The sequence below is a fragment of the Podarcis muralis genome, chromosome 3, assembly GCF_964188315.1.
Source record: "Podarcis muralis chromosome 3, rPodMur119.hap1.1, whole genome shotgun sequence".
Lineage (NCBI taxonomy): Eukaryota > Metazoa > Chordata > Lepidosauria > Squamata > Lacertidae > Podarcis > Podarcis muralis.
The window spans coordinates 61,361,273-61,382,461 of NC_135657.1; the positions used below are offsets into that span (position 1 = coordinate 61,361,273).

Genomic DNA, 21,189 nt, shown 5'->3' on the forward strand with positions numbered 1-21,189 from the left:
TAAAGTGGTATGCTACTGCGTTAAATACATAGCACAGATGGGACTATGTGTGGTTTTTCATGGAAATGTAAAGGATTTTATGTTCAGTCAAGCATTTGGTTTGCTTTCTGTTTTTCTCCTTTTTAAATTTCCTTGCTGTGTTTGTTTGTTTGTTTGTGTATGTGTGTGTTTAAAAAAACTTGCTCTGTGCTGTTTCTTTTTTATGCATTGTTACAATTTTAGTGTATATTTTGTGATCTGTTTCTCTATACATTTTAAGCTGCCATGAGCGGAAAGGCATAGTAAAAGGAAGTAAACCAACAAACAAAGTTGTTCGTGAAATGGAATGTACAGGCAGACTTATGTACTATAAACAGCAAAGAGCACTGTCATGTTACACTTTGACTGCCGGAAAACTTTGATAAATACTTTGTCCTAGCCTCTTAAGTTGTTGTTACAAATAACCTTTGTGCTGCATCGAGTTAATGTTTGCCAAAGGGAACACCAGTTATTCATGCAAGGTGCATTGCCTTAGGTTTTTTTTTTTTTAAACCATCTTCTTATTTAATTGCACAAGAAAATACTTGTGTACCGCCTTGAGATTTTTGCCCTTTACGCACCTACCTTCTTCGTGGAGCATGTTTTCCAATTGCAAGAACGGGAGCGTTGCTGGAGAATTCAAAAGAGAGAGCCTGCTTTGGTAAAACTTGCAGACTCTGAGCTAAGGGAGGAACTGGCAAAAAATACTACCTACCTGCCTGCAGGCTAGTCGGCTTCCCTTCTTCAGAACTTCCCTGCTTGTGCAAGCAGGAGCTCCATCCTTCCTCCGCCCAGTCTCCGAGGGAAGACGGAGCAGCCCAGCCTGCTAGGTGGTTTCGGCCTTTTGTGCGCTGGCTTCCTCTGCCTCAGCAGCAAGCAAGTGCACAGAGGGAACATTCCGGCAGGCTGCTTTCCTGCAGCTGAGGAGACGACATTCACGGACCTCCTTTTGATTAGGATATGTCACTGTTGTCAGGGCAACTGTTAACGGTGGCGTATCATATTTTCTCCTCTTGGGCTGCCTGCTGAATATTTCAGTGTGCAGTAGCTGGAAAGAAGAAGAAGAAGATACAGGGAGGGGGGAAAGGTGCTGCATCAGGAAGGACAGAAGACGTGGGATCTGACTGAACAGGTTTAAAGGCGTCAAGAGGAGGAGGAGGAGGAGGTTTCCAAACCGATGGGCCTTTAATTAAGGCCTTTTATTTTATTCCGTCAAGGTGGAGGAAACTGCAGGCCCTCGTCTGCCAAGTGGATGTTGGTGTTCGTCAGCTGTTTGTGCACTGCTTATACCCTTACGGGATCTGTTACAAATGAACGAGCTGCTTTGCAGCTAGCTAGCTGCTAAGTGGAGTCTGGGACTGATATATTGTAGTAAGGAAGAAGATAGCAACATGCCTGGTTCGGCAACCGCTATCCGGCAAGAGAGGCTAAAGAAGGCAGGCGTAAGGCCAAATACACCTGTTCTGTTCACCATTAATGAGGAAGATGAGCAGCAAAAGAATGGCAAGTCCAAGAGACTGAAAGGTATGCAATACTTAATACAGGGAGTGAGGGCTCTCTGTAGGATATTCAGCTCAGCAAATAGTATATTTTGTTAGCTGTGTTGCTTATTCTTCCTAATGGGTAGGATTTGTCTGTTTTGTATCTCTGACTTTTTTGCATGCTGAACGTGTTTGTTTCTAGTGAAATATTATTGCTAGATTTCTGGATTTTAACTCTTCTGGGCTGTAAACCTGTGCCTTCTGCTTCTTGTTGTGATATGTTTATCACATAAAATAAAATTCTATATCTTTTTAGTCACACAGTCAGTTAACAGCGAAGCTCTGATAATGTAAAGAGGCATTTGTGTTTCTATTTAGGGAATAAGTGTTTGTTTTATTCCTTTGGCACGTTCTGATAAAACGAAGTCATTAAAATGGAGAAACCACCGAGGAAACCAGACGACTGAGGAAACTAACGCAATATGAAATTTTCAGCTGGTGTTTGTGCAGATTGTGGTGGCGTTATAGATAGTTGGGTACACATTTTTGCTCAAGTACAGTACTTAAAACATCTGACCCAAAACATCAATACTGTCCAGACATGCTTTGAAAGGAGATTTTATAGAGAATTGCTTGGCAATATCTCAACTAAACATCTGTAGTCATCATAATAGCTTCCCTTCCCCCAGGATTTTTGAGGTTCTGATTATCTGCCATTCAGTCTCAACCTTTGACCTGGGACTTGGGGTGACTGCACTTCTTACTGCTTTTTCACCTTTGCATTCTCAGCTGTGAGAATTGAAAATGTTACATTAGAATTCCTTCCTAACAGTACTGTGAAATCATGAAAAACAGCTGTCAGGTTTTTGGTAGTATTTATTAAGTAGGAGGACTTCACACAGTTCAGTTGTGTTGTTGACATAGTGATCATTTATTTTCCCTGTTCATTCAGCCAGATAACCCATGGGAGGGTTTGACAGGCTAATATTTACAGATTTAAACAGCATTCATGTTTACCTTGTGCTAGTTTGTTTGAAAATGACAGTTACATTTATGTGCTCAGCTGAATAGTTAACTCCCAGGAGGCTGGGTACTTCAAAATATGCACTTCAAAGTTTTTAAATGCTTGCTTCGAAATGGAGGGAAATTATTCAACAGTGAGCTATTGAATATTCGCTGTTCTAGTTAATCCCCACCCCAAGTTCCAAACTACTTACGTTGGGAAAGCCACAGCTACTTTAGCTTCTTGTTTATTTATTTTAATGTACGTATGTCATAATCCCAGTAGAAATTATATTCTATGCAATTACTGGGGGAAATTAACTTGGAGCAAATGGGCTTGTTAGAAACTGAGCCCTTCCAAACTTGTTTACCTTAGCACTTCAGTTTCCAGGACACAGATTCTTGTTTGGACATTCGCTTTCATGTTGAAGTGTCCATTCGGGTGCTCTCTTCAAAGTGAGTTTTGCATGATATTAAGGAGGGTTAACTTGGTGCCCCTACACCATGGGTAGGCAAACTGAGGCCTGGGGGCCCGATCTGGCCCAATCACCTTCTAAATCTGGCCCGTGGATGGTCCAGGAATCAGCATGTTTTTACATGAATAGAATGTGTCCTTTAATTTAAAATGCATCTCTGGGTTACTTGTGGGGCCTGCCTGGTGTTTTTACATAAGTACAATGTGTGTTTTTATTTAAAATGCATCTCTGGGTTATTTGTGGGGCATAGGAATCCCGCCCCCCAAAAAATAGTCCGGCCTTCCACCAGGTCTGAGGGACAGTGGACCGGCCCCCTGCTGAAAAAGCTTGCTGACCCCTGCCCTACACTGTTGCTGCTGCTTATGTGTGCCAACAGATGGGGGGAATAATGTGTAAAGCTTCAAAGTACCATTTCCCCCAGCTTGCTGGAGTGAAAATCTCACCTGTCTGTCATTTTAAAGTACTTTGAAGACTCACTATAAGTGCACCATCAAGACTGAGATTCATAACATGTTTACTTGGGGGAATTTTCCATTGATACAGGAGTACTGACTTCCATGTAAATGTTGTTAATATCTGGGGGTTTGGTTGCAATTTGTTTAGAAGAGATTTATAAATTGGGTGGTTTACATATGAAAGAAATAAGTATGTTTCTGTGTAAGACAAATACTGTACATATTGATACATTTCAGATTACAATAAGATCACTAGGACTTATGAATTTGGTTCAGTGAAATCCTTAACAATATCATGTGATATTACGAGAGAGAGTGACAGATCTGTTGGCCCTTATATCAGCCTATATGAAAGTGGATTCATTACGTTGAAATCCTGATTTATTGGCCATTTATTGTATATTACAGTTTGTTTATGAATGTATTCTCCATATTCCAGTATTTGCAGTTAAGTCCACCTACCTATTACCAAAACAATTTGCTATTTCTTCTGAATGAAAAAAAGAAGATGCTTGTTCAATTTCAGCTGGTGATGCTTGCAAGACCAGTGACCCTTTATCCTGATCTTTCTGATATCTCCTGTCAAAAACCCTGGAGAGCTGCTGTCAATATGTATAAGGCAACTTTCTAGGCTTCTTGCAAGCTGTTTAGTGTCTCTTCCTCTCCTTGTTCAGTAACTCTGTGCATTGAGCCTATGTTGATGGCTTTTCATTGTATGCTGTCCTTGTAAATCACTTCAGGACTCTAATCTTCTCTAGGTGCTCCAGTACCTTTTGTTACTTGTATTTCTTCTAGCTGTGGTTGTCTAACTGTGATGGGCAAACAGAATTTTTGAATTGATAATGGCCATTATATACTTTCAGAGATGCACTCTGGACTCCCAGTGCACCAGAGGCCTGCCATTTCTTTTGTACACAACTGCTGATTCTTGGGTTCAGTGCACATTGATTCAGACAGAGTTGATAGAAGGAAAAGCAACCTGGTTTGGATAAACAAAACAAAACACAAAACCCCAGTCATGCAAATCAGTCCTTGAATTTCTGGTGTCATTTCTTCCCCTCCTGTGCAAAGCTTCTTGAAGTAGTGCTAAAACAAATGGCCTTTAGCAGTTCAGTAGCACACATGTGGAGCATCTTGGGTAACAACTTAAGTAAGCTAATCATAAGCTTGTTTTAGCTGGGAGACTTCTAAGTGATGGAGTCGAATTCCTCATCTAGATGGATCTATCTCTTGATTTAGAAAAGTATGACTCAACAGAATGTAAGGAATAGCCATTATTTTAGATACCATTGTTTGTGGCTTATGGTTTATATTTTTGATCTGTCCATTGAACAAGGGAAAGTAGTTCCTTTTTTTTTTTTTTTACTTTAAAAGATATGACTGTTGGGCTAAGTGACTTTGCCTACAGTACTAATCCCACTTGCTTGGGAGTAGGCCCTACTGACTTATTTCTGAGTAGATACAGTCAGGCTTGCGCTGTTTCTTTGAAGCATTTGAAGCAAAACGTTTAACTACATTATTTCTTTAAAGACAGATTCTTCTTTTCTGTATTGCTACCTGTTCATCCAGGGACGTGGGTGGCACTGTGGGTTAAACCACAGAGCCTAGGACTTGCAGATCAGAAGTTTGGCGGTTTGAATCCCTGCGACGGGGTGAGCTCCCGTTACTAGGTCCCTGCTCCTGCCAACCTAGCAGTTCGAAAGCACTTCAAAGTGCAAGTAGATAAATAGGTACCGCTCCAGTGGAAAGATAAACGCCGTTTCCGTGCACTGCTTTGGTTCGCCAGAAGTGGCTTAGTCATGCTCCCTCGGCCAATAAAGCGAGATGAGTGTCGCAACCCCAGAGTCGGTCACGACTGGACCTAATGGTCAGGGGTCCCTTTACCTTTACCTTTACCTTTACCTTACCTGTTCATCCAGATGCAATGTTAGTATTTGTTTAACATTAACCAGCCAAATATATCTATTGAAAAATAATATTTCAATGTATTGAACATTTTGGTAAGCTTTACGTATATTATATATAACAACAACTTCTCCTATGTCTTAAAAGTGATGTCTCTATATTTAGTACTCATTTCAGGTACTGACTTTTGTGATAACAAGTTTGTGGTTGGCTTTTGTAATTAAGCATCTAAGTTTCTTGCAATTTTGATTTTTTTTTTTTAGTAAACAAATAAATTGAAACCTAAATGTTTAAAGAGGAAATGAGGCAGAGAGAATCTTCAGTCAGCTGATAACAAGGCAGTCAAATGTGTTCTGGGCCTGTGAACAATAATATCAATTCTCTCCTTCTCTCTGACACTTTGAAAACAAATGAAGAAAAGGCCCCTTTTTTCTTAACTTTGGTGCATGGCAGGGATGTCTGTGATGATCACAGAAGTTTAACATCTGATGCTTTCATGCTAATGATACTGTGTGACTGCGTTTCCAGCAATGAGCTTTATTTTGTTCATCCAGAAAGATGAGAGAGATTTATTTTAATAGCAGCTGTGTATTTTGTAGTCTTCATTGTTCTGAAAGTGTTTTATGTTTGTATGTACGGGGCATGGGAAATTGTATCTAATTTTGTGAAAGTAGGCAGTGGGCTATTTTATTGTATTTGCTCTAGAAGATGGGACTGAGAAACTTGACTTTTTCAGTTGATAGGACTTAAAGGTAAAGGTACTCCTGCCCGTACGGGCCAGTCGTGTCCGACTCTAGGGTTGTGCGCCCATCTCACTTAAGAGGCCGGGGGCCAGCGCTGTCCGGAGACACTTCCGGGTCACGTGGCCAGCGTGACAAAGCTGCATCTGGCGAGCCAGCACAGCACACGGAAACGCCGTTTACCTTCCTGCCAGTAAGCGGTCCCTGTTTATCTACTTGCACCCGGGGGTGCTTTTGAACTGCTAGGTTGGCAGGCGCTGGGACCGAGCAACGGGAGCTTCGAACCGCGGGGATTCGAACCGCCGACCTTTTGATCGGCAAGCCCTAGGCGCTGAGGCTTTTACCCACAGCGCCACTCTTGATAGGACTTACTCATGATCTTAGTAGTCATAAAAAGTGACATGTGGTAGTCAGGGGTGTACCTAGAGGTTGGCTAGGTTGGCCCTCATCAAGGGCCCAGGCCCAGGGGGGCACAAAAACCACACCCCTCCACTCTGGCTCAGAGTGACTTATAGCCTGCCCACCTACCTGCTCTCTGGGCTGCTCCTCCGCTGTTCTGGGTGGCTGGGTGAGGTGTGCAGGCTCCTCTGTGTGACTTGGCGGAGGAATCTGCTCGCTGGCATGGACCATTACAGCAACCCTATGGGGCCTCCTCCACAGTCAGCCAGTGCTGCTATAGAAGCCTCTGGGGCTTGGAGAGGAAAAATAGGCGAGAACAGGCAAGAATTGCAGGAAGAGGAAAAAGGGAGGCAGGCAGGCAGGAAGACGGTCTGATGGAGGTAGTGGAACAGAGTGGAGAAGACCTGACCCCAGTGGCTGTGGAGGAAGTCATTGATGGAGCACGAAAGGTGATGAAAAGCAAACTTTTGAGTTTCTGGTTCATTGTTACTCCCAGCTTCAGAGGCACCAATACAGTTCCTTTCCAAGGGAGCAAGGGACAAGGGGTGCTGATACATCCCCTTGCCAAGGGTTAAAGGGAGCCTAGGTAGGCCTCTGGTGGTAGTTGTGGATATTGAAATTCAGAGATGGTACACAGGGCAAAAAAACTGGAAATGCAAGCCTTTTCTTTCACAGCTGAGCCAGTGGTTGCCTGTCTGAAACTTGGCTCTTAAATCTGAAAAGACAGGCTGGTTCCCATGCTGGCTTATTCTTTTACATCCTCCCTAGTACTTACACCAGTTCAGTTATGGGATGTTTTACTTGCCATGATAGATGGCAGAAGCTGAAGCAATCTAGAACTTGGTGAAAACATCGAAGCTGTGCCCATCTATGCTGGCTTATCTTAACCTTTGAAGGAAACTAGATGCCTCACTCTTTACATAAACAATTCTTATTCCTGTCCCAACACACCCACATAAACTGCATTAGCTCACTTACTCATAAAGCTCTTATTGTACCTTTCTATTCTTCAAAAAAAGAAGAAAAAAAAGCCACCCTCCCTTCACAGAATGGAAAAACCTGTCTTTCCAGTGTTGTATTAGTGAACTGAAAAGCTGCTACCAAACCTTGCCTTACCAGGAACAGCAGGGCCGCTCCTAATAGCCATTTTATGACACAGATGGCATTGATATGCTATAGGAGGCTGTGGCCACAGCCCTAAATTAGATAATGAGCAGTGTTTGGTCTCTGCACCTTTCTCTTGTATGTGTAGTAGTGTCTGTGAGGCTCTGCTTTTTGGATGCCTTGTTATTGTCAAGGGTGTACTTGTTGTCTCTTCCTCATTACTGCTTGCACTGGTCTTGGTTATCAGTGTAGGACCTGCCTTTCCCTGAATTAGCCTGCAGTCATACCTTATGGCTGCTGAAATCAAATGTGATGCTTGTATGTATTCCTTGCTCAATAGCTTCATCTGCTGACAGGAGGTGGGGAACTCATGGTCCTCCATATGTCGTTGGACTCCAGCTTCCATCAGCCCCAGACAGCATGGCCAATGGTCAGGAATTATGAGAGTTACGACGTAGCAACATCTGGATGGCCACAGGTTTCCCACTGTGGTATGCCTACCCATACCCAACAGGGGTCAGTCACAGTTGGCATTGCATCTTAAAACAAATTCACATTATAAAAGTATACATGCACAAAATATTTTTTTATTAATTCTATTAAATGTGTATCCCACCATTCAAAGGATCTCAGAATGGTAATAACCAATAACATTATAATAAATTTATTGATTCATAGATATAAAATAAACTTGGTTTTTGGGTGAAGAAGAAAAAACATTTTTAGAAGACTGGTGAAAGTGCATTCCTTGCTCGGTCAGCACCTTTTAATTTTTTTTCTAGTTCTGGACTGAGCTTTGGGAAAAAAAAAACCTGTTTCTATGGGATTTAGTTTGAACTAGGAAAAGCCAATTGGGTGGTGCCCGTAATATCACACCTTCAAAAACTCATACACAAACGTCCTATTTTGCAACTGATTTTAATACATTTATAAATATGAAATTTTGTATTCATTCATTTCAAAATGAGGAGATTGTCACTGCTCAGTGGTTAGAGCAGGCTTCCTCAACCTCGGCCCTCCAGATGTTTTTGGCCTACAACTCCCATGATCCCTAGCTAGCAGGACCAGTGGTCAGGAATGATGGGAATTGTAGTCTCAAAACAACTGGAGGGCTGAGGTTGAGGAAGCCTGGGTTAGAGCATCTGTTTTGCATGCAGAAGGTCCCAGGTTCAATCCCCAGCATCTCCTGCTAGGGCTGGTAAAGTGTCCTTTCTGAAACCCTGGAGAGCTTCTGCTAGTCATTGTAGACAATACTGTACCTCGATGGATGAACTATCTGATTCCATATATAAGGAAGCTTCCTGCATTCATAAGTTGCCTAATGCACATACAGTGGTGCAAGATCAGGACTGATGTACATTCCTGACATGGGTAGTAACATGCTAATTTGACAAACAGTTCTAGGGAATTGAAGTCATATTCACTGTAAACTGCATATAGCCAAAGTTTATTTATTGCAATGCAGTAGTTCTGCCTGTGGTGGATTACCAGATCTCTTTCAAGACTGGGTAATGCATTGAACAGAGCACAGAACTACCTGATAACCTTCGAGGTCCCTTGTAGTGTGTGCTGCTCATCTCCCTTGGTTTAGAAATGGAGCAAATAGATTATCCTATTCCTTTGACTTGGGTTCATATCCTATAGTACTTTCAGTGTTATGAAAAGGTGACTGACTTCTGAGGTAAAATGCATATGCCATCATGCTGCAAATATATATTTGGGCAAAAAAATAATACGTTGTGTGTGCAATACAGACTAATTGCCTTTTATTTTTGAAAAAAAAATGCTTGGATGAGGGAGGCAGAAGGAGAATCCACAATATTTAGATAAGCAGATGTGCTCTATCATTGGATTATGTTAGAAGAGACTACAAAGGGAGTGTAAAGCAAATTTGGATAATTGGGAAATAGGGATTCTACTTTATGTACAGATGGATACTGATAGACCATAAGGAAAACAATAAAGGCTGATTCAGCTGTTCAGTCCTTAATACAATACAATTTTGGGATGTCCCACAAAAGGAATCAAACCTTTGAATCAGCCCTCCCACTTGCATTTATCTCCAACAAAATCTGTGGACTCCCCCCCTCCCAATATTCCTTTTGTTTGCAGATGTAAAGGTTTGCAAGAATGTGGAATATGCCAGCTCTCTCTGCCTAGGTTCAGGCATATGTGATAGGCAAGCACACAGACACACAAATACCAGATGGCAGGAGCCATCTGTAAATAAAATAGAGCAACAGTAGCCAGATGCAGAATGATGGTGTTTTGGCCAAGTTGATTGTGAGCCACACTCTGCTTATTGTATAGCAGAAGCTTTTAAGGTTCTGTGTACTGGGAGCCATTAGCAGGACCTTGTACAGTGGTACCTCGGGTTACAGACGCTTCAGGTTACAGACTCTGCTAACCCAGAAATAGTACCTCGGGTTAAGAACTTTGCTTCAGGATGAGAAATCGCCTGGTGGCGGCGGCGGGAGGCCCCATTAGCTAAAGTGGTACCTCAGGTTAAGAACAGTTTCAGGTTAAGAATGGACCTCCAGAACGAATTATGTTCTTAACCCGAGGTACCACTGTATTCCCACCCACTGCTTCTCTGGCCCCCGCTCCCCTACTTTCGTCTTAGAACAACATTGAAATGCATTGTTGCTTTTTGTAGCAAGACATCTTGTAGTTGAAACATAAAATGAAACTGAGCACTCCCAAGGAGACCAGGAGACCATTTTTATGAGACATGAGGCAAACCCTAATACAGGGATGTGGAGCCTGTGGCCTTTCAGATGTAGTTGGACCACAACTCCCCTTATCTCTGACCAATGCTTATGGTGAGGGTTGAAGTCCAAAAGCAATGTTCGAACCATGGAATTTCTTGGTGTTGCATCACACATGGCCCAGACACAAAGAATATCTATGCTTGGGAGTGGACGTTTTGTTTCTGCAGCTCCTCCCACCACCTATATTGCCTGTCAGAGGGGCAGGCACCTGTGTGCATTGGTCCCAGTAATGTTGCTGCTGATGTGTGTAGGCCCTGACACACATGACAGGTTATATGCATAGTAGAGGAAAGCGAAAAAGGCTGCAGTTCACTTCTGTGCCTCACTACATGCATGTCCTTCACATATCTAGGTGTGAATGCAATATAAGTACTTTTAAAAATGCAAATAGTGGCTGCAGGGGACCCAAGCAGTAGCAAGATTGCCATGGTTCTGCTAAAGTCACATTGCTGAAGCTGCTGTTTGCACAAGGAGGCAGTTTTCATTATGGTTACTACTGGGTGGAGGAAAGAGGGATAAACTCCCCCTCTCCATCCCCTGTGACCCTGCTGCTGCTCCATTCCTCCTGCAGCTGCTATTAGTGGGTTGTGGTTTTTAAAAAATATATAATTGCATCAAAGCCACATCTAGGGGAGCTCGACCGGTGTGGTTGCACTGGGTGCAGAGCTTCTGGGGTGCTGCAGCAGGCACCACAACTACAACATCCAGTGGAAGGCAAGAGGTGTGGGGGCAGATTTTGGCGTACACAGGGCAGCAATGAAATTTGAGGTGCCATGGTCTGCCACTGATTTCATTCACACAATGTGTCTAGTTTGGCCCCTAAAAACTGTTCCTGAAACCTACCTCTGGCAGATACTTTCCCCTGATGCTTCAGTTTCCAAAGTGTCCTTGGGATGCTTGATTGTGCCCTGGTGTTTCTAGTTTCACTGGGCAGCAATGATGCTAGAGAGAATTTCCATCCATCCCATCCCCACACCCTTCTGGTTGGTTGCCTTGTGCTGCTCTTTTACTGGCAGGAGGAAGTGGATGTGAAATCCTCATCATCTCTGAGCAGCACGTGCATCTATTACTTCCATGAATAGATCCTGAGCTGGCCTTGCTAGAGGAGGGGTGGAGTGTAGGCATCTGATTTCATTACCTCTCTAATTGCCCATCACTGTTGTGTCACTGTTACAGTGCTAAATGAAGGCTTCTGATGGACCTCGAATTCAACTTTTTGTTTCCAAACTCCTTCATGATTTAAGGCATCTCAAGGATGAGACGACTCCCCTGACCCTGCAGTCCAATTCAAAGCTTTTATCACAGTGATGATTCCAGTAACAAGACGGAAACTGACTGGGAACATTGTTCTATTAAGAAACTAATCTTAGGCTTGCCATTTGTCCAGAAAATTCCGGACATTCCAGGAAATTGGATGCCTAAAATGGCATCCTAGGGGAATTTTTGAATTTTAAGAGATGTCCAGAATTTCCCGTATGTATGGCAACCCGGTTCTTTTTTCTGTTTTCTGTTTTTTTCTTCCCCAGTTGAGCAGTGGAAAGAATGTCCCCCTCCCCTTACATGGGAGACCCAAAGCACATTTTAATTGAGCATATTGTTATACCAGAGTCATTAATGAAAACTCTCTTGTCCTTCATAAGAGGAAAAAAAATAACCTGTAGCTCTAAGATATTACTTGTCTGATATAATCAGTGACTTGGAGTGCACTTTATGTTATCTGCTTGATTTTTTTGCCCTAGTTAGTTTTGCAAGATGATTGCAGCTATTGACAAGAAACAAATCTAACTCTTTCATTCTTGGCAGATGTTCATATATGACCTAATATGGTATGTTGAGCCAGACAGATTCTTATTTATGATGCGAAATGGATTACTTTTTGTGAGATACGTTGCAAATGTTTGTAATGCTAACCTTTTTATATTTTTCTCATTAGAGTTGCAGGAAGCTAGTGCTGTAGGACTTGCTTGCTTAAAGATTAATGTGATCTTTGACATGACTCATCTTATGTTATTTCCTGAGGCTTTCTGGCTGTTGAAGACTGCTTACCATGCCTTTTCTACTTAATAACTATTGCACTTCACTCTCATAGGAGGGTTGGGTTCACAAGGTTGGGTCACTTGGAACCTTCCCTAGATAGTCAAACAAAATACTGCTTTTAAAAAATAATATACAAATGGTTATGGTTGGCTTGAACCAAATTTAACTGATTTTCGAGGTCTATTCCTCTGAGTGTTAGCCAGATGAAAAGGCAGTGGATTACCTCAGCTGCAGTCAGCACCATGATGCTTGCACCTTGATGTTGCAGTCAGCACCTTGGCTCTCCATTGGTGTTGTAAGTTTATTTAAGATATGTAAGTTTGAACAGTGGTTTCCCCTTCTGACGGTAGTAGATGTGATTTGCAAAAACTGCACACAGGCATTGATTTGCACGCTGTTCCCTTTACGTGTATTCACCGAGTTGCAGACTGCATCTGAGGTGAAGCCTAAGGTTGTAATAAATGAATTATCTAAGGGTGCTTCCTTGGTGTCATGAAAGGGCAGTGGTTAGTTAGTTAGTTAGTTAGTTAGTTAGTTAGTTAGTTGTTTCCCCATTACTATATATTTTACAGTTGGTGAGGGGGAAGAGGTGCTTGTGAAATCTTCTGCCTCAGTTGCCAAAATAACTTGGCTATATACTTGGATACTATATATTGTGACTTGGTTGGGAAGGGAGCACTGTTTGCTGCTAGGAACCACTTGCCTGGTGGGGCAAAGCTACAGCAAAAGCCTCCCAGAACCATTGTCACCGCTGTGTACTAGGATGGTGTCTGCTCATTCCCAGCAGCACCACTGCCTTTCCCTTCCACCTTACAGTAGGTGGCAGTGACACAGCTGCCAGGAGGCTGTTGTTGCAGCTCTGCCCTGCTGAGCAAATGGCCTTTGTTTGCTCCTCCTCCTCCTCCTCCTCCTCCTCCTCCTCCTCCTCCTCCTTAGGCATCAGAATGTCTTCGGCCAACCCTGCCAGGTGCATAACAAGCAATTACATTTACATGAGATCTCATTTTTTCTAACCAGTCATTTATCTGAGTTCTTAATTATGACATGTTTGCGGTTATAGATAAAGTAATATGTAGTTTATGACACTCCTCAAATGGCAATGAATGCCTGGCATGATGTGGAATTATTCTTTTTGTTTAGCCCTGATAAGCACAAGTGCATACAAACATTAAAATGCTTAATACTATTGCTTGTGTCTCTTTGTGTGTTTCAGACATATTCAATCTCATTTCCCTTTAGATAGGTAAGAGGCAAGTCACAGAGGGCTGCCAAGGATAATACGTTTTCACATTTTGTATCCAACCTTCTTTTAGACATTTGATAGCAAATGTTTTGGTGTGTTGACTGTGGGGATAATATTCAAGTTATTTTAAAGCCATTCTTATTTCTCTAGTTTGTTCACTGAAAAATATGTGCACACTAGAGCCATGCTTCTAAACCTCTTTAAACTGCTTTAAGAATCTGCTGGAGCCTATGCACACACCCCTGCAGAAAAAGACACATAAACACGTACAAAATTTTACATACAATTTCTTTTACTGCATGGGGAAAAAATCATTTTTTCTTCACATATCCCCATGGACCCCAGTTTAAGAACCCCTCCTGCACTAGAGCAAAAATATTCCACTAGCCCTTTTGTAAGCAAGGCAGACTATCGTGATCCTTAGCAGAAATTGAAGCAGATTATACAGAGGTCATGCACTTCAGGGGAAAGCATTGGGAACTGATTTCTCAATATTGTAATTTCAGAATTCTTCAGGGACCTAAATTGTAGTATTGAAGCTAAAGTCATTACTTTCATTCTCTTTGAATCCGTTTGTCCATATAGTATTTCACACCAAGATCAGCTTGAGGTCTTCGTGGGGCCCCTCCTTCTTTGCAAGAGCATAGTGTATGTTTGCTCAGGAAGTCAGTAAAAAGGGTAAGTTAAGAACCATGGAAGTGTTGGGAGAGCTGTGTGGAGACTAAGTTAGGAAGAGTGAAATATGAACTCTCAGATTTGTAGGGGCTGCTGCTTGAACACAATGGAAGTTTGTCTTTATGCAGGAGGTCTTTTCTCCAGTAAGAGGACTTCACAGAGCATAGTCCTCTGTTTGAAAAGCCCTTGATCCAAGTACCATTTAAAGATAAGGAGCGAGCCATAAAAAAGCATTAAGTTTATCACCGAGGGTTAGCTCATTGAACAACAGACTGAGCAGGCAATCTCCTAGTTTCAGTCTTCCCCACTATGGTGTGATGTATTGTGTTTCTGTTTAAATTACAGTAATTATTTCCAAATTTGCATCTACAGTGGTACCTCAGGTTACATACACTTCAGGTTACAGACTCCGCCAACCCAGAAATAGTGCTTCAGGTTAAGAACTTTGCTTCAGGATGAGAACAGAAATTGTGCTCTGGCGGCATGGCAGCAGCAGGAGGCCCCATTAGCTAAAGTGGTTCTTCAGGTTAAGAACAGTTTCAGGTTAAGTACGGACCTCAAGAACAAATTAAGTACCGTATTTTTCGCTCTATAAGACGCACCAGACCACAAGACGTGCCTAGTTTTTGGAGGAGGAAAACAAGAAAAAAAATATTCTGAATCTCAGAAGCCAGAACAGCAAGAGGGATCGCTCCGCAGTGAAAGCAGCAATCCCTCTTGCTGTTCTGGCTTCTGGGATAGCTGTGCAGCCTGCATTCGCTCCATAAGACGCACACACATTTCCCCTTACTTTTTAGGAGGGAAAAAGTGAGTCTTATAGAGCAAAAGATACGGTACTTAACCCGAGGTACCACTGTATTTCTCTGTATTAGCATATTCAAATTTTGTGCAAATCATTTCCCTCTTTTGTCCTTTTTCCTTGCAATGCTTTTGTTCTTTTTGTGATACATAAATAGGCACCTTCGAGAGAAGGTTGCTTGACAAATTTCCCTAGCCCATGATTCAACTTCGCTGCAAGACTTCCTGAGTACCAAGAAAACATGAGAGATGGCTGGTTTGGGGCTTAACTCTGTGGGTCCTTTAGGCCTCAATGGGCTGCAGGCAGTTGCCTGGCAAGATGCCCTGTGTGCTGGCATCAGTCACTCTTTGAAAAAAACTTCTACCGATGCTTTTGTCACTGCCAGAAAGAGCTACCATAGATAGAAGAGTTGGGTTAGAAGGAAACTTACCTATCCTTTCACAATTGGTATTATGTGTGATTGCCAATTTCAGTAAGGAGAATCTGAAGAGGGGTGGGGACGGGGACTGAAGTCTGTCCTTCCTGCTCCTGAATATAGGTGAGGGCAGACCGACAATCCAGGTCAATCTTCTGTTAATCCAGGGAAATACTCCTTGTGTCAGCTAGTTGACCTGGACTGTGATCCCCAGACTGGGCCAGATTCCCACTGTTATTCCAGTAACAGACTGGAAGATCATATCCATGGTAATTAATCACCAGTAATGAAGTAGCGCTCTTGAAGTCTAGACTAGCTCAGTGGCTTTTCTGCAAAGGAGAACTGGGTATGCCAAATGGAATCCTGTTCTGCTGTTTAGCAGCTGGCAGGGGGCTGCTTTCACTGAATGAACTCAAGGTGTATATTCAACGATCCATTCTGTGCAGGCACTGACTTTAGCTGTGGCTGCATAATTTTGCATTATGAGAATCTTGTTTTTCATTTTTCCAATAAAGTTTTTTTCCAAGCAAGTTTATAGTGCAATCCTATAGATAATCGTAAAGAACTACCAGTGATTCTCCTTTAGTCTAGTTTAGTATAGGATTACAGTCTTATAGTTGTGAATGTAAGGCTTGAAAGTATGTAGACAAGACTGCTGAATTTCAGAAAATGTTACATTAGGTGGTCTTCCTAAGGGGTTGGGCTTGATTGTTCTTTGTCCCTACCTGTTTCCAGCAGAGGCAGAATAGTTTATGCAAATATAGGCAAATTTGCTTGATTCATACCAGAATCCTGATTTCATACATGCAGAATCTGTTAATTTGGAAGAGATTCTGCACAGCCCTGTAGCCACTAGGTATTTGTGTGTTTGTGTGCACATATCATGCACACCCAGAATTATGTTTCAGTGTATACCTATGCATGGTATGGTACCTCCCAGCCAATTGCTCCTCAGAAGCTGAAGGAGTCTCACCATTTCTTCCTCCCATCCAAACAGCTTCATCTCATTTAGATGTTAGTTGCACTGCATGTTGGGTTTTTTAAAATTCATCTATGCATGCATATGTTAATAGGGAGAGTAGGAAACCAGGTACAGTTCTACTGTCTCCAGAGAGAAAAAGAATTTGACAGTTACCTGAACCTTTTCTGACAGGGCTTCCAACTTCAGGAGCCCTTTGCTTCTTTATCTTCTCCCCTTGAGATACAGCTAAGTAGATGGTATTGGTATGGTCTGGAACCATTTGTGTGTGGACGTGAACTCCTTGGTATTATTCTGGACCTATCAAGGGGCAGGTTCCTGTTCACATCCTTCTCCTTGCATTAAAAAAAGTTCAGCACCCCTTTCCCTGTTGTTGTTTAGTCGTGTCTGACTCTTCGTGACCCCATGGACCAGAGCACGCCAGGCACTCCTGTCTTCCACCGCCTCCTGCAGTTTGGTCAAACTCATGTTAGTAGGTTCAAGAACACTGTCAAACCATCTCGTCCTCTGTCGTCCCCTTCTCCTTACGTCCTCAATCTTTCCCAACATCAGGGTACATAATGCTTTATGTTTTTGAATCACAACGTTCTATGTATCTTCACCAAAAAAACAAAATAACACACACACACACACACACACACACACACAAAAGCCGGTTAGGACATTCTTGGCAAACTCAGTAGATCTTTCATAAAAAACAACAGCTTATCACCCTGTGGTGCCTAAAACAATACGATTCTTTTAAAAGCTGCAATTCTTGCCCATAACCAAGGCAAACCCTATTTAGCTCCCAGGGCTGCACGTGGCAGTGCCCTACATCTTTCTGTTCTAGGACAACCTGCAGCTACTCTTGCATGCTGATCAGCTATTCTTGGCCACATATCTTCTGCCTTGTGGCATTGGATCAGTAGGAGACTTAGGCTAAACTCTGCATAGAGAATGCTCTGTGTTTGCTTCACATTTGTGACTTATTTGGAAATTATTTGTAAAAAAACTATGCACCCATTCAAACCACATTTATTTTTTCCTTAAAAAATAAAATAAAAATAAGGCTGGCCTTAAATCTTGTCAGTTTTGTGGAGGGGGAGGTGGTCTGTGGCAGCAGCTGCAGTACCAGATTTAGTTTCATTGTGGTGCCTGAGTATTGTAGCTCAGGCTTCTTAAAAATTACATTCTGCGGTATTAAATAATAAACGGAGGTTCACCTGGTGCCTTCTTTATACACCTTTAACCAGGCCCTTTGGTTGATCTGATTGACATTCTATGCCCTTTTAAAATATGTTGTTGTGTTGTTATTGTTTTTATTTTGATTATGTACTTTGTGGTTTATCCTGTGAACCGCCCTGCCTCTTGGGCTTGCTGTTCGGAAGGTTGGCAGTTTGAATGGAGTGAGTGCCCGTTGCTCTGTCCCAGCTTCTGCCAACCTAGCAGTTCAAAAGCAAGGTGGTGCAAGTAGATAAATAGGTACCACTGTGGTGGGAAGGTAAACAGCGTTTCCGTGCACTCTTTTGTCACAGTGTTCCGTTGCTTCAGAAGAGTTTTAGTCCTGCTGGCCACATGACCCGGAAAGCTGTCTGTGGACAAACGCCGACTCCCTCGGCCTGAAGTGAGATGAGCGCTGAACCCCATAGTTGCCTTTGACTGGACTTAACCCTCCAGGGGTTCTTTACATTTACTTTACCTTATAGGGCGGTATATAAATTCTAATAATAATAATAATAATAATAATAATAATAATAATATAAAGAACAACTTTTTTGTTTCTGCTCAGGAGCCTATTAGCATTACAACCCTTTTCTGATAAGTTAACAGTAATGCTGTTTCAAATTACATCTCAGTTAGAATTGTTAAATTCACCGACACCTTTAACCATACTGTGCTTGTAAAACACTATTAATCGGATGACAGGGTCAGATGAATCTCAATTAAGGCTGCATTCCTATACACATTTACCTCTGAGTAAGTCCAATTGAACTTAATAGGACAACTTCTGAGGGTTGCTGCATAGGATTGTAGTGCAAGTTACACTTTAAAAAGAATGAGGTTTTTTCCTTTTTACAATTATTCCAATTTAATGTAAGAATTAAATTATCTAGAATATATTACAGTGCTGCAACTGAACGACAATGGTACTGTGACCTGTAATGTTATTAATTTCTAAGATGTTGGCAAAGCTCTAATATATAATTCTGAAAGAAAATCCTTCTGGGGAGAGAAGAAACCAGATGCAGCGTCCATATAAAGTTCCTGTTTGTGCTGAAAAAAGAAAATTTTCATTATGTCTATGTCACTAAAGACCCAGACTTTACTTGTGCTCTTAACATATCATGTTAATTTTTCCTTCATTCTTTTTAATTGGCGTCTAACTGACCCTAATGCCCTTTTGGTGAAACACTTAACCCTGGTGCAATTGTGGTAGGGACTAGAACACAAAAGAACATTTGTCTTATTTATTAACAGATTACATGAATTATTATGTGATTGTGGTTAGAGGGAAAGGTTTGCATATATTGATGGGCTGTTGTAACCCAAAATGCTTAAAATATTTGTTCACTATCACTATAATTACCAGGAAGGTATTTTGGTCTGCTTCCTATTACTAGCTTTGCAATTTATTCGGCCGAGACTTACAGTTTTGTGCAGTGTTTAGTGCAGCCCCATAATTGAAACAATTGTTTAAGCCCTTCCAGTTCACATATCCACAAACATGGCATGCTCAGCCCCTCTGTCTTGTCAGACTGTATCCTAGCATATGTTCCTTGATTGGCAGCTGCTTTGGGTGTTGGGAATCCTCATACACAGATACTTGTACCCCCATATATGGACAAAGCCAATTGTGAATATTGACCCTAAGCTGGTGCCTTATACTGCCATTCTTAAGATCAATTATGTCTTAATACGTACCATATTGCTCTTAGCTAAGCTGTTTCCCACTTTAATAGAAAGCTACAAGTCAGAGTTAGAAAGCTGTTAACACAGACAAGTTTTTATGAGCAGTTAAGAGTGCTTACAACTCACTAAAAAAGGGCTCCATCAGAATACAAGTCAAATGTGTGCTCCAGTTAGATCCCTAGCCTCTACAGTAAAGTTGGTCATATGCTTCAGCACTCGACCAGTTTGATACTGTGCCTGGTTCAGAAGCTTACTGGGTGGTGACAAAGTTCAAAGAATGGCAGGATGACATAGGCACTCCTCCCCAAGCATCTAAAGCTATGGCAGGGAACCTGTGGCCTTCCAGATGTTGCTGGACTACAACTCCCATCATTCCCTGACCATTGGTCATGCTGGCTGTGGTTGATGGGAGCTGGAGTCCAGCAGCAGCACCTGGAGGACCACAAGGTCCCCATCTGTATTTTAGAAACTTTAGGGAGAGAGTTAAACACTGAAGAATTGCACACCTAGGAACGTACACAAACTAAATATTAGCAAAAATGTGCCCAGAAGCAAAATGGGTGGGTGTGTATTGATTTGCATGGAGGAAAGGTCCTGGAAAATAAGGACCCTCTCTAGTAAATGGGGGCATGTGGAGCATGTGCTATGACTTGTGAAGTGAGGTGGTGTGATAGACAGCTGCTGCCACCACTAGCCAGTTGCTTCAGGCTTACCTTCAGCTAAGCTGCTCATACTACTGACGCACTGCATTGGGAAAGGCTCTGCAGTCTCCCCCTTCTCTGCCCCCACAAATAATCTCATGGATGTGACTGACAAGCTCCATTTTGATCAGATGCTGAACCAGAAACCATAAGAAGAGGTCAGTCTTGATTTGGATAGTTATGTTCCCTTTGGACAGGATGTTTCCCCTCCTGGCTTTTTTGAAGTAGCACAGCCAAGTATCTTCCACGAGCTCTTCTCTCTTTTCTTCTGTGGATTGCTTTGCTGCCAGCTGGCTGTGTGTGGATTTAAGTAATGGAAAAGTCATGCAGCTCCGATATGGGTCACACCGTGAAGCCACAGTAGATCCTTGGAAAAGCTTACATGACCCACGGTAATGGAGGAAGTGGGTAAGGTCCTTATTTTCATCTTAAATGGTTCTTTGTGATTTGAAGTATAGGAAAAGGGCCTTAAATTGTCTGTAAATTAGGAAAGTTACCTTTTTTTTGTAATGTACCTTTTTTGTGTGTATTTTCCAAATGTGCTTGTAGAAGCCAGTACACTGCAGTTATTTCAGGGAAACATAAAATGATTATGCTGTATCTGAATGAGTGTTGCATTGTTACACACATTGCCATTTTGCCCTGGAATTTAAATAGGCAAAGCTTGTTTAGAAAACCTTCTGCAGTAATTTATAGATTTTTCTTATTCAATGAAGTGTATTCTACTATAGCCTTGATTTGTTTTCTGGCTTCAAAGACCCGTCTCCAGAATACATAACAATGAGTTATCTTTCCTGCTGTGGCAATTGGACCTAACTTACCAATGTATTTTTCAAAACTTGATGGATGCAGAGGGTAAGCCCCAGCTAAGGACTAAAGGAGTAGCAAATTCACTGCAAAGTAGTGAGAGCCCTGGAAGCCCTATTTGCTAGCATGTCTTAATGTGCCTTGAATTAAGACCTGTAGCAGCAGCTCAGTCAGAATGCTTTAATATCTGACCCCCTATTCTGTGGAGTTCATAGAACTGAAGGACTGTTCTGTAAAAGTATCTCCTATCTAGAAAGCTCAGGTGTGTCAGCTTAGAATCCATGCTGTGC

At 42.1% G+C, this 21,189-nt stretch overlaps 1 protein-coding gene across 6 annotated transcripts in view; it reads left to right on the forward strand.

Annotated features, from left to right (window-relative positions):
* Positions 1-21,189, forward strand: part of MAP7 (microtubule associated protein 7) — a 99,704-nt gene that overhangs the window by 14,225 nt on the left and 64,290 nt on the right. The window contains exon 1 of one of the 6 annotated variants that reach the window (XM_028723517.2): positions 619-1,542. The exons of 2 other annotated variants lie outside the window; for them this stretch is intronic. In XM_028723517.2, the coding sequence (XP_028579350.2) occupies positions 1,410-1,542 (133 nt within the window). In that variant the 5' untranslated portion in view covers positions 619-1,409. Of the gene's footprint in view, positions 1-618; positions 1,543-21,189 lie in introns of those variants that run through there. 3 more of the 6 variants (XM_028723518.2, XM_028723513.2, XM_028723514.2) reach the window with 3 other exon arrangements.